Here is a 14,144-nt window from a genome sequence, read left to right as displayed (position 1 = left end):
GTGGCAGGTTTCTCTACCTTGATCGTGGTTGATTTCAATTTAAATCCCAACCATCCTCAATCCCTACATCCCAACTACCTCTCCACTTCACTCAATTACTACCCATCCACATCCTAAAATTATATTTTCTTTCCAAAAAGCAACAATCGTTATTCTGTTAAAATAATTTTTAATAACTTTTTTTAATCGGCCGACTTTTAGTATTTCTGAAAATGAGAATTAACACTTGTTTACTTGTAATAAATTTTTGTTAAATCTTTATCATATAACGCTCCTTTGTTATTCAATTGAAATAAGATGAAGATTCCAAACAGTTTGCGCTAAGATATGCAACAATAAGGAACTAGACTGATTATTTTAAACGTGAATTGATAATGACCGCTAAAAACTACCGCAACTGCCGCCATTGATGACAACAACGAACAATCACATTAAATAAAAACAATAAAGTTTGCTGAGGATGTGATATCACGTTTGGCAGTCTTTGAAAAAAGTAAAATGTAATGAAATGAAAATGTAGGCAAAAGTGAGCTATCCGCTGCTTGGATGATTAGTTTTCAGACCATGCCACAAGAATCTGTTAAAATAACTTAAGCACATTTTACAGATGCATAAACGTTGATGAAACTTGGCGTAAGTAACATGGCTGCAATCCACACACAATTAAAACAGCAGATAAAAACCAATGAAACATCACTATATAAAGCGAACTATGTTGAACTAAACGTGAAATAACAGTCGTTCCCTTAGACACAGTTTCTTTCAAATCACAGTTGTATAGTAACAAACTTCTCAACAGGTCTGCAACTAATACCTCCAGGGAAGAAAGACGCATTCCTCGTGCAATAAGTCCTAGCCCAATTGAAGTCAGGGTATAGCCATGTGCTTAACGGCTAAATACGTCAATTTTCAACGTCAATTTTAACTGCAGCTGTACTCACATCGATGTTACCCACCTGCTCTCATATCTCAATGCACACATCGTGGCAAGGTGACTCTGCCTTAAGCCTGCCTTAAGTTTCAAATTAATCTCACCCACCCGTCTTTCCTTTCTTAATTCGAACAACCCAAATGAGAAACACTTGCCGACTATCAAATCCTAACCCATAATATACGTATTTTATAATTCCTTCAATATGCTCTCTAGTATAGATCTGGTTCTAGCTGCAACAATAATTGTGCTGCTTACCTTTCATATCTCATGCAGTATAGATTCTGGCAGGTTACAAATACAATAACTGTGCTGCTAACCGGGAAGATCACAGGTATAGTTCTTTAAAATAGAAGATACATAATTGATATCCCCAAAATAGTCACATAGTAACCGGAGAATGCTACCCAACATTTTTGTTTCTAAAAGATCCAGCTGGTGTTTTCAAATAAACAAAAGCTACTTTCCTCTCCTAACAAGCACAACAACAGATCTTTTTGCGGTTATGAGGTCGATGCATCATTACTTGACGAATCGGATGTCGTATGGACAATTTACGTACATAAGCATATCGATATGACAATACCGATATGTCCAGATTATAGAATTGTTTCGTATGTATTCCTAAATGAACTTAATTTGCTGTCTCATCCGCCATGTAATTGTCTGTTATTCCTCAAAAAGTGATTACTTCATTAAAAGACAAATATTACTCTGTTTCGTAGTTTTAAAAGTAGTTTTATTTTATTCACTTTTTTAAATATTGATAATTCTGCATTTCTAGCCAATACACTACAATTTTTCAACTTTAAGTTAAATTTCTAATTCCGAAAATGACACCAAGATTTTACATTAAGCAAATTAAACAGATTAAAATAGATACAAAAGCTAATTATGCAGAAAAAACAAACAAATCACAATATTGTTAATTTTGTATATAATTAATAATAATTTGTATTATAAACAATTTAAATTATATATAAATAATAAATTTCACTAAATGGTTAATATATACTGGAATATTGAGATAAATATAAGAAAAAAATTTAAATTATATATTTTGATAATTATAACTACCGCCACAATATATAATATATATGCATAGTATAAATTTTTGGTCTTAGCAAATTGAAGCTAAATTATATATAAAATAATATTTAATTTTTAAAAAAGTTTTTTTTTAATCGAATTACGCACAGCTGGGACGTTTTAAATTTTTATCAATTTTAAATTAATATTCTTATCGTCTTTCAATTTATTAGTAAATGTATAGTACTTGCTTTAAATATCACCTGAACAGAGAAGTGCTTTCAAAACTCTTTCGTAACATTTAGAAATTTTTTCATCTTAAATGTTAAATGTTAAGAATGTTGAAAAATAAATATTACAAATTTAATTTCTGAACTCAAACACAAGAATGAGTATTACAACTAATAATACAGCACTTAAGACGCCAAACAAAATAATTTTCTTCTTACGTATCTTATTCTGTAAAAAGAATTAACAATTAGAAGTTATATTGCAGTGGAAACTAAACTGAATATACCTTATATGAACTCGCTTTACGCAAGTTGTCTGCACCTTGAGATACGAATACGCTGGTTTGTTCTACCGAAGATTCAATGGAGTCCACTGTTAAGCCCTGTTCGTACACCATTGCACCAAGTTTCTTGTAGATTTCATTCACGCCAACTATATTTTCCTATGACAATAAATAAAATATTAAATATAGGGTTAACTGATATTATTCAATAAATATTCATTATTACAAAAGTTTTTTTCGGAGTAAAGTTTACTCAGAAAAATTTCAAATCATTTTTGCAAATGTATTCATAAATAATATTTGGACTTACTTCTAATTCACGGATGGCACGTTCTTGCTCTTCCAATGCTTGCAAATCAACTTCTTCCTGCATTTGGGTTTGTTGTTGTTGATTGGACTTGCGACTTAAAAAATTGTCTTCGAAAAATGATCCATTGTTGCTGTTGCCTGAACCATTACTTCTATTGTTGCTTCCAGGTGGTTTCGCTATATTGTAACTGTTTGCACGGGCTTGTCGTATAGCATTCTTTTCAATATCAACAGTTTTACGTTGCAGAGCCTAGAGAAATACATAAAATTGAATGATTTAATTAAATTATGCAAAAGATTATTAATTTATTATTTATTATTAATATTATGCACATATAAACATGTTATGTTTCAAACATCATTCAAGCCATCTAAAGCTTCAAGCGTTTCGAAGTTAAAGCAATGTTCCTTAATCTTTTCAGTGATATACTCCACTGATTATTAAGTATTAAAAAAAATTCAATATCCTGTTTAAGTAATATAAACAAGAAACTCTCAAAGCTGTAAGTAGATCCCACGAATATTTATCCCTTTTAAGACGCAGGAAAATGAAGCGTATCCTTTACTTATTCGCTAAACAATCCTTTATACTATACTATTTAAATTTAGCAATTGGTTACACATTGGTTACCACATATATAACAATAAGTTTATTTTTCATTATATGGTCCCAGAGTGACGCTTTCAGTTATGCAAACCTAAATGGAATTTCTATTGATGATTAGTAGACCCTATATAGTTATTAGAAACTTTAATTGTACAAACATATATTATGCCCCACATCTACCTTTACGCCTTAGCGCATTAACCGATCCTAGTATCATTGTCTCATCGACAAACAACTGAAACTCATTTATAACTTTTGATTCTCACAAAAAAACCAGCCGCAGATTAATAAAAGATTTATCAATCTATAAAACTATTTCTTCTGACTGTTTCACTGACCTTTAGGAATAGCAATAAACGGGGTACTACCTCCCAACGCAGCGGAGTACTGCGGCCATGATTGATATTTTGAACTGCAACAGACCCTAACCGAACAGAAGACATTCCGCCTTCTGAATGAAAGCCAGAATGTCGGCCGTTGAGAACCTCCTAATGTCAAAAGGGAAGTAGTTCTCGACCCAGTCTTCCTGTTCTAGATCAAGGCTAGGCAGTCACAGAAGTCTCGTTTACTTCCAAGCAGAGTCGACAATCTATCTCTTCGGGCAGACCCATTTTGTTGAGATGATAATGCAGTCTACGGCGAACCGTTAAATATCCCACCAGGAACCTTAATTATGGTCTGCTGAAGAAGAATACCTTACCTTAACTGTAAGGATGTTCAACGACCTCTACTTCGTACCAGAAATATATTGACAACATTTCCAACACAAAATCTATTTTTGGCATTAATGCAAATATTTAATATTTCTATTAAGTTTCGTTTCCATTGCACTGTAATTCTTAATAACCCTTCAGTTATAATAATTTCGCAAAACAGCAAATGCCTAAATCAGCCCCAACTTAAGTAAAATTATAATCATAACATAAACCATTAATAAAACAAAACACGAAAAATACTGATGCTTGCAAATTTGTATTTCTCTGTACACCACCCCATCATTTATAAGAAATAAAGATATTCACAAACAAAGTAAGAGAGCTATTAAACTATATTCAAAGAATCTAAAGAACTAAAATGTCCAAAGTCGATTAGCCCAATAAGACAAACTCCTAATATGATGCTTTAAAGAAACCAGTAGTATTCTTGAAGTGAACAAAGAACAAACAGAGTAAATGTGTTGGATGACAACGACTGAAGAAGAAATTTACGCATACCCCAAATTTAACTCTACTACTATATATGAACCCGTCTGATAATGGATACAGACTATATCAATTCTTATTTTTATAACTTTTACTATCTCCTCACAAGTGCTTTGGTTAGTACTTGAAAACCAACAATTATAACAGACTTATCTATATTCAAAACATCTGTATGGACCAACTAAAACAAACTTTAATTAAATATTTTATTATTGTTATTTTTTACTGCTTCAAAGTTTTCCATTTAGAAAACAGTTAATTCGTCATTATTATATAAAATTTGCAATCTGTTATTTAAATAGCTATAGAAATTAAATTAAAGACAATTCATAACAAATAGTTTAATTTAAAACAGACTATTGAGAACTGAGTTCAATTTTAAATTAAGTACATGCTACATAGAGTTAATAAGACAAAAAAACATTTCAGTGACGCAGTGGTATATAACTACACTAATTGAGCTATAAATAAAAAAATTTACTAAATGGCGTCCACAAAAAAAAAACGAAATTTTGAATATCTTCTTCTACTCGACGGCAACAAATATCAAAATTCTTCATTAAACCATTTCAATATTATATATTAAATAACAACAAATATTTAAAGTAACCAAAACTACCAAAACCCAACTCCAAACTACATTCCCATAATGTATACCATCTGTTCTTATGTCATGTGAATGCAACAACAATTTAAGGTGTATTGATCTTTGTGTCCGATACATTAAAATCGCAAAATTAAGTCGCTTTCCCCCAGACAACCTTAAATTAAATCTCACTCACCCCTAACTCATCCCTGAATCCAAACAATTCCTGTAATTTTCATTAATCCCCAACCTAATCCATGTTCTATCTTATGTACTCATATTTTGTAATTCCTTTCTTGTCTTCTGAAATAAAGATATCTTCGGTCTACAACAATAATAACCATAGTAATCAAAACTCAACTAATCAATACTGGAACCTACTAAATTCTAGAAGTGACCGGATCTACTTGTTAGAGCAACTCGTCTATACGACCAAGTGCCGCTCACTCCATCACACAGAGACAATACCTATCTCAATATGATATATTAAATATCTCAAAATAAAGACCTAATTTAGCAAAATCTGTTAATCGGCTTTCATAATCAGCAGAAGTACAACTAATAACTAATAATAACAATAAGTAGAATAAGCTAGATGATAACTTTTGGGAAGAAAAGGAGCACTAATATAAGGCACAGAATACAACCAACAAATAAGGTCATACATTGCAAAACCTATATTATCATCTTATTTATTATTCGAGTACATGTATTTAGTTTATAATTTAAACTGGTATTTTATTTTATTGATTATAAATAGAAACTATTTTAGATTTAAAGTAAATGTTCTGATTTCATTTTCAAGTTGCTTTTTACTCGAAAGAGGGTTTTGAATAGATACTTTATACATTTAAAATGATTAAAATTGTGTTCATAAGAAGTTGTTAATATAATTCTTATAGAATGTAAAAATTGCTAAAATACTTATAGCAAATAATGAATATTATTAGAATACTAACAAAACTATTACCACTTGTGAAAATACTGGTACATTAAATACAAAATATTTTTTGTAATGAAAAATAAAATTACTATTATTTTAAAAAAATGTGGGTACATCTATATTCTTAGAATAAAAATAAGTTTGAAATTAAAACCTGAGATATTAATGGTAATTGATTACTTTTACTATCACCAGTAAGAAATTTTTATACTACACATACAAAAACATTTTTTAGCTTTAAATCGTGATATTATTGCAATCAATATGAGAATGTTTTGCGCATAATATAAACAATAAAAAAGAAAAATAAACAACTGTCTACTACTGTTTTACGAGATAAAACAAAGCATTTCAATCCAGATAAGTAAAACAAATTGTGATAGCGAAAAAAAATTGTTTCATGACTAAGACAAAGTGCTATTGATAACAATACTAAAATCGGTTATTTTTATGGATTCAACGTACCTGAAAAGCAGTTAATGCTGAAGTAAATTCATCAACCAAGCGATCCCTTTGTATTTTCAAATGACGTTCCTTACACTTGTCCACCTCCTTAATTTGATTGTTAGTGTCCGAAACCAACTGATGGGTATACGTCATAATCTGATGTCTAAAATACAAAGCGATTAATTAGAACATATATGAAATAATGTAAATAAATTTCTTAAAGTTACAATTGCTTTTTTAAGTCCGGTGAGTCTTGAGGCGTGTTGAATTGATTGACCATACGTTGCATAGTTGAAACTACAAACAAATTAGAAAGTAGGTTAAAATTACATTCTTACGTATGGTAATGACCTTCACTGACCATTTTGCAATATTTTTTGTATGCTAGTGGCAATAGTCTGCGCCAAACGTTGAAAATCAATTTCACTGAGTCCGCCACTGTTGGCTCCAATACCATTCTCCATATGTTGCAAATCCATACTCTCGTAAGTAGACACGATGAATGAATTTAAATATCTACTTTATACGTAAATAAATTTAATGGGTGTAGCTCAAAGGAACTTAATACACTTAGTTGTGTGAGTATGTTTTATTTAAATGGAATGTTACGTATGTAGCTGCAAATTATTTCTTATTGTTTCTGAAATAAAATTTCGTCTGCCACTTCCACTTTCCCAAAATTTATACTTTCGAAATGTAATTTTTTTTTCAATTGCAAAGCACTACATGTTTCGCAACATTTTGTTAAATAAATTTAGTGATATTCGAAATTCCCAAATATGTGACTATTTTTATATATTTTTAATTAAATTAAACCTTTCAAACTGATCTTATGACAAATAATATTCTGCGTTCTTTCTGTTTTTTGGTTTCTTTGTAACTGCATTGAACTAACTGGAATGAATATGACACATTCCATTCCAATTGTCAACACTAATTCAGAGTTGCAATCAAGTAACAATATTATGAAAAGGTTCTAATCGAAAGTAATTGTAGGATACACAGTGGGAGTAGGTGTAAAAGTGCGATAAAGTTCACGAACAGAATATCCAGTTTAACTCCAAACGTGTTTAGGGTAAGTAAACAAGGATAAGTCGATGTACAAAAATTGTATTCTGTCGATATCGCTAGTCGGTGCAATTGACAATCATAACAAATCAGCGGCTTTTAATATAAAAGATATGAAAGTGAAATTATGCAAGAAAATCAAAAAATGAGTTTTTAATGATAATATATCACCAGTAATTACACAGTAATTATATTAAGCAATATAAGAAAATTACAAAATTATATATATTTCTCGACTCAAAACTACAAATTTTTAATGATGTGAGACTCTTAAAATAATCAAAATACCATAAATAAACATAAGCAATAGTTACAATCTTTCCTTATGCCTTATTTACCTTATTTGTTCTTCGAATGAGTGTAGCTTATTACATGTTAAAGTGATATTTAAACCAATGCATAAAACACGACTTTCATTGATTATAAATGAAAAGTGATCTTTAAACCGATAAATTTCTTTTGTTTAAATATTAATATTAATTAAATATTAATATTTAAATATTATATAGTGATTACTAATTGCTTCCAAGCTGTGAAATCTATCAGTATTTAAGATAGATTGTTTGTTTTATTTTAAAAACAATTTTTCTTGCACTTTCAGAGTTTTTTCGTATATCAAAAAAATTTGATGATGTGAAAACCATTTACGCCTATTAACCTTTTCTTTATTTCTTTGATTGCTGGGATGAGATTACAGCCATTAAGCATTTTTCATTATACAACTAGATAAAATCTTCCACAAATTCAGTGGGTTTAATTATTCTACTACCTTACTACAGTTTCGATCAAGCTACACTATATTGGCAACACTCTCTGATTATCTCTACAACTGTCAAAATTTATAAATGATTTATCTTAGCTACTTAGCTACTGGCTTTGGCATCACTTTTTACAGATTATTTTTTCTGCACTGTTTCATAGTCAATTGTGACACATCAGGGAGGTGTGGTTAAACTTTAATTTGTGCATCAAAATTGTTATAAAAGTTGTTTAAATTTATTAGGGAATATACGTTCTATCGTTAAGTAAATTAAATACTATAAGCAATGGCAGGAAGATTACCGGCATGTGTTATTGATGTGGGCACAGGGTGAGTGTAGAAGAGGTGCAATAAAATCAGGTCGCCGCGACTAGTACTATAATGCGGCATCTCATGTTGCTACTTTTTGTATTATATTTCTAAATAATTTAATTATTTTATTGTTCGTGAAATAGTTACACAAAGTTGGGCTTTGCCGGAAATAAAGAACCGCAATTTATTATGCCCTCAGCAATTGCCATCAAAGAAACGGCGCGAGTGGGCGATACCAATACAAGGAGAGTCACAAAAGGTGTAGAAGATTTGGATTTCTTTATTGGTGATGAAGCTTTTGATGCCACTGGTTATGCTGTGAAGGTAATTGATATAAACTTAACAAAATATTTTGTTGATGACTAATCAGTTTTAAAGATAAGTTATATGAAGTAATGTATTTATTTTTTTGGATGTGTAATAGTACCCTGTACGTCATGGCCTCGTAGAAGATTGGGATTTAATGGAAAGATTTTTGGAGCAATGTATATTTAAATATTTACGTGCAGAACCTGAGGATCATCATTTTCTATTAACTGAACCTCCATTGAATACGCCAGAGAATCGAGAATACACAGCAGAGATTATGTTTGAAACTTTCAATGTTCCTGGTCTATACATTGCTGTCCAAGTCAGTATATTCTATTAAATAGACTAAAAAAACCTTTAATTAACTTTATTTATTGGATTAGGCTGTTTTGGCTTTAGCTGCAAGTTGGGTATCCAGATCTGTGGAGGAACGTACACTAACAGGAATTGTCATAGACAGTGGTGATGGTGTTACTCACGTTATACCTGTGGTAAGTTATAGAGAAAATAAAATTTTTTCTATTAATTCAATCATTTATAATTTACAATTTAATCAATTTTTGTGTTATGCTTGAACGTTATCTTCTTTCATAGTATTTTATCATTCAAAGTAATTGGAAGCTTATCTTATCTTGTTTTTTATTATTAAATATTATGCATGACTTACAACAGCTACATAAAGCATTTCTGTTCACATAAATTTTTAGGCTGAAGGGTATGTCATTGGCTCCTGCATAAAACATATACCAATTGCTGGACGCAATATAACATCTTTTATACAAAGTTTGTTGCGTGAGCGTGAGGTTGGTATACCGCCTGAGCAAAGCTTAGAAACTGCCAAAGCAATCAAAGAGAAGCATTGCTACATATGTCCGGATATAGCCAAAGAGTTCGCCAAATACGATACTGAGCCAGGCAAGTGGATACGGAATTACACTGGCATCAATGCAGTTACAAAATCACCATTCAGTGTTGATGTTGGCTATGAGCGATTTTTAGGTAAAGTTAATATTGTTATAGTTTTTTATATTTATTTAACACTATAAATGTAAACATTATTTCAGGACCTGAAATTTTCTTCCATCCGGAATTTTCAAACCCGGATTTTACCATTCCAATTTCTGAAATTGTTGATAATGTTATACAAAATTGTCCAATCGACGTCAGGCGTCCTTTATACAACAATATTGTTTTGAGTGGCGGTTCTACAATGTTCAAAGATTTTGGACGTCGCTTGCAGAGAGATATAAAGAGATCAGTAGACACACGTCTACGGATAAGTGAAAATCTTTCGGAAGGAAGAATTAAGGTGAGTTATTTTGGTCAAGCATTTTATGAGAGTTTAATGTATAATTTTTAATTTATAACTCTTTAGCCAAAACCTATTGATGTACAAGTTATTTCGCATCACATGCAAAGATATGCTGTGTGGTTCGGTGGCAGCATGTTAGCTTCAACGGTGAGTTTGTTTAATTATTTTGAAGTTCTCATTTATTTATTTTTGAATAATCAATGTACTTGTGTTAGGAATACTCATAGCCTATCATAGTTTTAGTTTGTTGATAACAAAAATATATATTAAAATAACTTCTCTTTTTGATAAAAATAAAGCTATTGAAACAGAACAATCAGATTTGAAGTCTATAGAAGTTTTAATGGCAAATTTCCAGTAAATTTAAAATATCTATCTAATATAATATAAATTATAGTTTGGGCTAAAACTTATTAGATTCTAAAATTTGTCCCAACATTTTTTTAGAGTCGTAGATACAAACGTTTTAAAGTTTTCTCCTATATTTGCACAAATTTGATGTCGTGAAGTGGTGTGATAGCACAGATAAGTTTAGAAGAATCTGTATTCTGAACTACGAAACTAATATGTGTTACCATCGTATAAATGATTAAGGTGTTCTGATCTGTATTGTGCTGTCAGAGATAGATGAGTCAATATTCGATTGGCATGCTGACGTATTAGACATTGTAGTATTAGAAAATTTGTTATTGTTAATATGTTTACGTTTTATACTAAGTTTATTTTATTATCTGTAGAAAATTCAAAGTTGACATATCGTAATGTAAATATATCACATATCTTATAGTTGTCTGCAAAAAACTTCTTAATAATGCAATTAAACAAATGTCATGCGAGTTTTTTTAACAGCTTCAGAAGCTGTTAATATTATATCTATGTACTGCTAGGGGTTCTGCCCTAGTGACTGATATTATTGCACTCTAAGTAAAGGATTTAAAAAGGTGATATAAAACAGCATACTGAGTGAGATAGAATAGATGGATGTCAAGGTGTCTTATGTGACAGAAAGTAAGGATAATTGTTTGTAGAGCATTTCCCAAAGGAAAAGGAAAACGATTTTTATATATATAAACACGATATATGATAAGTTTAATAAATTCTTAAACACATCCTAATGTACCTATTATAGAGAGCGAAATAAACCTAAAAAGCATATTTGCATCGTCTTGACAAATGTTGAAGTTGTATTCCAGATTTTCATGTCAATAGTAATTACCAGGTGCCACAAAAAAATACTTCTGCATTTTTCTGGTGCGGGACGTGAACAATATCTGCCGTTAAGACTCAACACACGTATTGGAATAATGCGGCAATAACCGCTCTATTAAAACTCCAAGAAATTCCACCGGTACCAATTGAAGGTATACGTTTGAATATAGCTTCCTTCTTGATGAGGAGACACGATAAGATATTAGTTGAAGGCGATATTTGGTCATCACTTGTAGATGAGTGGCTCTGGGACATAAATATGGCTGCTCACAACGTATGTCACCTTTTGTTAGGAATATGTATTCATGAATTTTTTTGTTAACCAAAGGTTAACATGAAGGTTATAGAAAATGAAGGTTATAGAAATCTGCGTATGAAATCACGACAATAATATTAATAAAGAAGAAAGACGGAGTTGATGAACGAAGTTAATCCAATATAGGATATTAAAAAAATGAATATCTGTTTTTGCAGTGGGATCTTTTGTCAAACGAAACGCTTATTATTGTAAAAACAGATTTCAAAGGAAATGAAATGAGACCCCTCGAACAGCTAAATATCTTTAGTCCTAATCTGTCCCAAACAAATTAAGAGTCTGTTTTTAAAAAAATGCAAAGTTATGTTAGGTGGAGAGGATGCTTGCTGTTACAATTGTCAGCGCTTCCACTCGAAAATATCTATAGCCCATTTTGGTACCGTAAACTAGAAAATTCAAACTGCACTTCGAGTTGTTAACGTTCTGTAAAGTAATTAAATTTTATTTATTCAGTAGAAGGTGATACAATATCTATTTAATAAGTTTCAGGTCTGTAAGCCAAGTGACAATGACTTTTAGTTAGGATATTATTTCTAAAAATAGATACTAACTATTAAATAAATAAATAAAATAAAGGAATTAAAATAAAAAAAATATATAAACATTAACGACACAATTTATTTTAAACAATATACACATAAATAATATAATAATATTTTTTCTCATTATAGCCGGAATTCTATCAAGTATGTCATACAAAAGCAGCGTATGAGGAATATGGCCCTGGAATTTGCCGTCACAATCCGGTCTTCGGTACCATGACATAATCAATTTCTATTTATTTGCCTCAACTGGTTTTTACAAAAACAAAAAAATTCTATATATAAAATATGTGCGATCAAGTGTGAATTAGAGTTACTATAGAAAAACAAAAACGAATGCTTAACCATAGTCAAGGAATTGTGTCTATATAAGTTTCATGCAATTACTACACTGATCGAAACTCTTCTACACAAAGTATTTCGTCAAACGTGCTTATATATAAACGTTCATCAAGTCTTTCCTCTTGTATTAATGCATTTAAGTTATTAAGTTTTTCCTTTATATTAATATTTTATATTTTATGTGTATTGTGTGTAATAATCATATATTTTCTAGTACAACAAATATCTTTTGCGATTGTTAAATTTTACATAAATATATTTTATTTCATTTGCTAACTTTAATTTTTCGTTCAAGCAATCTTTTTATATCTAGAAATTGTATAACTTCTATTAGTATTAGTCATTTAAGCTATATTTGCCAATTGATTTCAAGTTTAACTACTTTGAATTTAAAATTATATTAATGATTATTTTATTCTACAAGGATTTCAAGAACTAACATTTTAATCTCCGGATTTGATTAGTAATTATAATAAAAATTAAATAATAATATTGCAATGAAGTGAGAGATTAAAAAGAAAACAATATCAGTGAAAAGAGTCTGTTTAAAATAGTGGCAAATTTTAAAGTTTGATAACTTGCGGATTAAATCTGCTGATCTTATCGTTAATAATAGAATTTATAAAAACAAATGAAACTTCCTTAAAATTTGAAAATAACTGAAAATCAATTAAACAATAAAAATTTGTAATAAAACTTGTTTGTTATATGATAAAATATAAAAAAGTAACTTAAAACGGCATAATAAATTTTGAGCTCAATGAAATGAAATAAAATAAAAATTTGGTTTATTTTTTCTATGAGGAATTGAACATAAAATGCGTAAAAAGGAATTTAATCCTTATATGTATCCTTATCTACAACAAGGAGTAAAAAAAGTCTTTGATAAAAATATATCTTATATAGAAATCGGCTAATTCTATCTTCTATTGCATCTTCTATTAATGTATCTATAAATGAGCTTAGATAAAGACTATATAAAATAAGAATCAACACTACAAAAGCAAAAATTATATACTGAAAAAAAAACAACAAAATTGCAACTTGAACGATGTTGTCCTGCGTTTGTTTGCTTGTTAATATAAAACTTGCAATACAAAGACAATTATGAGGCCCTATGCTCCATTGAGACATGAGGATGACAGAAGAAAACGAAGGCAACTAAAAACTATGTATTTGTATTGCATACTCTTAAAAGTAGTCTCTCTTTAATTTTAATCGATTGTTTGCACATAGTTTCCAGTTTAAAAAAGAATGTTGGAACGCCTTTTTATGTATAGTCTTAAAACTCCAGAGCGATTTCAAGATTATTTCATCCATTCTTGTCATTAGGTTGTTTCTTTAAGTTTGAGATATAGAAAAAAGTTATAAAGATACCTGCTGACACTACTGAGGTGGGTGTGACG

The 14,144-nt window shown here is 30.1% G+C and overlaps 2 protein-coding genes across 2 annotated transcripts; one reads left to right on the top strand and one right to left on the bottom strand.

The window, feature by feature from the left end:
* Nucleotides 1-1,648: 1,648 nt before the first annotated feature.
* On the bottom strand, nucleotides 1,649-7,479 carry LOC119669584 (syntaxin-7). Its single transcript, XM_038079536.1, has 7 exons — nucleotides 7,385-7,479; nucleotides 6,930-7,084; nucleotides 6,796-6,865; nucleotides 6,587-6,731; nucleotides 2,785-3,033; nucleotides 2,478-2,633; nucleotides 1,649-2,419 (listed from the first exon to the last, which is right to left on the bottom strand). Exons 2-7 carry the CDS (start codon nucleotides 7,045-7,047, stop codon nucleotides 2,324-2,326), a joined length of 834 nt encoding a protein of 277 aa, XP_037935464.1. The 5' UTR covers nucleotides 7,048-7,084; nucleotides 7,385-7,479; the 3' UTR covers nucleotides 1,649-2,323.
* A 1,042-nt stretch (nucleotides 7,480-8,521) lies between these two features.
* On the top strand, nucleotides 8,522-13,020 carry LOC119668605 (actin-related protein 3). Its single transcript, XM_038078172.1, has 8 exons — nucleotides 8,522-8,726; nucleotides 8,852-9,032; nucleotides 9,133-9,339; nucleotides 9,401-9,508; nucleotides 9,725-10,016; nucleotides 10,082-10,326; nucleotides 10,393-10,476; nucleotides 12,526-13,020. Exons 1-8 carry the CDS (start codon nucleotides 8,683-8,685, stop codon nucleotides 12,619-12,621), a joined length of 1,257 nt encoding a protein of 418 aa, XP_037934100.1. The 5' UTR covers nucleotides 8,522-8,682; the 3' UTR covers nucleotides 12,622-13,020.
* Nucleotides 13,021-14,144: the final 1,124 nt, after the last annotated feature.

This window comes from Teleopsis dalmanni, chromosome 1 (assembly GCF_002237135.1).
Source record: "Teleopsis dalmanni isolate 2A chromosome 1, ASM223713v2, whole genome shotgun sequence".
NCBI classification, from domain to species: Eukaryota; Metazoa; Arthropoda; class Insecta; order Diptera; family Diopsidae; genus Teleopsis; species Teleopsis dalmanni.
This window is presented reverse-complemented; position numbering and strand designations above follow the sequence as displayed.

Bases quoted from the DNA above. Each gene is read 5' to 3' on its own strand.
- LOC119669584 (XM_038079536.1), bottom strand. From the start codon at position 7,047: ATGGATTTGCAACATATGGAGAATGGTATTGGAGCCAACAGTGGCGGA. The intron at 2,634-2,784 runs GTAAGTCCAAAT...TTATTGTCATAG, and splicing joins GTGCCATCCGTGAATTAGAA to GAAAATATAGTTGGCGTGAA. The intron at 2,420-2,477 runs GTATATTCAGTT...TTCTTTTTACAG, and splicing joins GTAAAGCGAGTTCATATAAG to AATAAGATACGTAAGAAGAA.
- LOC119668605 (XM_038078172.1), top strand. From the start codon at position 8,683: ATGGCAGGAAGATTACCGGCATGTGTTATTGATGTGGGCACAGG. The intron at 9,340-9,400 runs GTCAGTATATTC...TTATTGGATTAG, and splicing joins GTCTATACATTGCTGTCCAA to GCTGTTTTGGCTTTAGCTGC. The intron at 10,327-10,392 runs GTGAGTTATTTT...ATAACTCTTTAG, and splicing joins TTTCGGAAGGAAGAATTAAG to CCAAAACCTATTGATGTACA.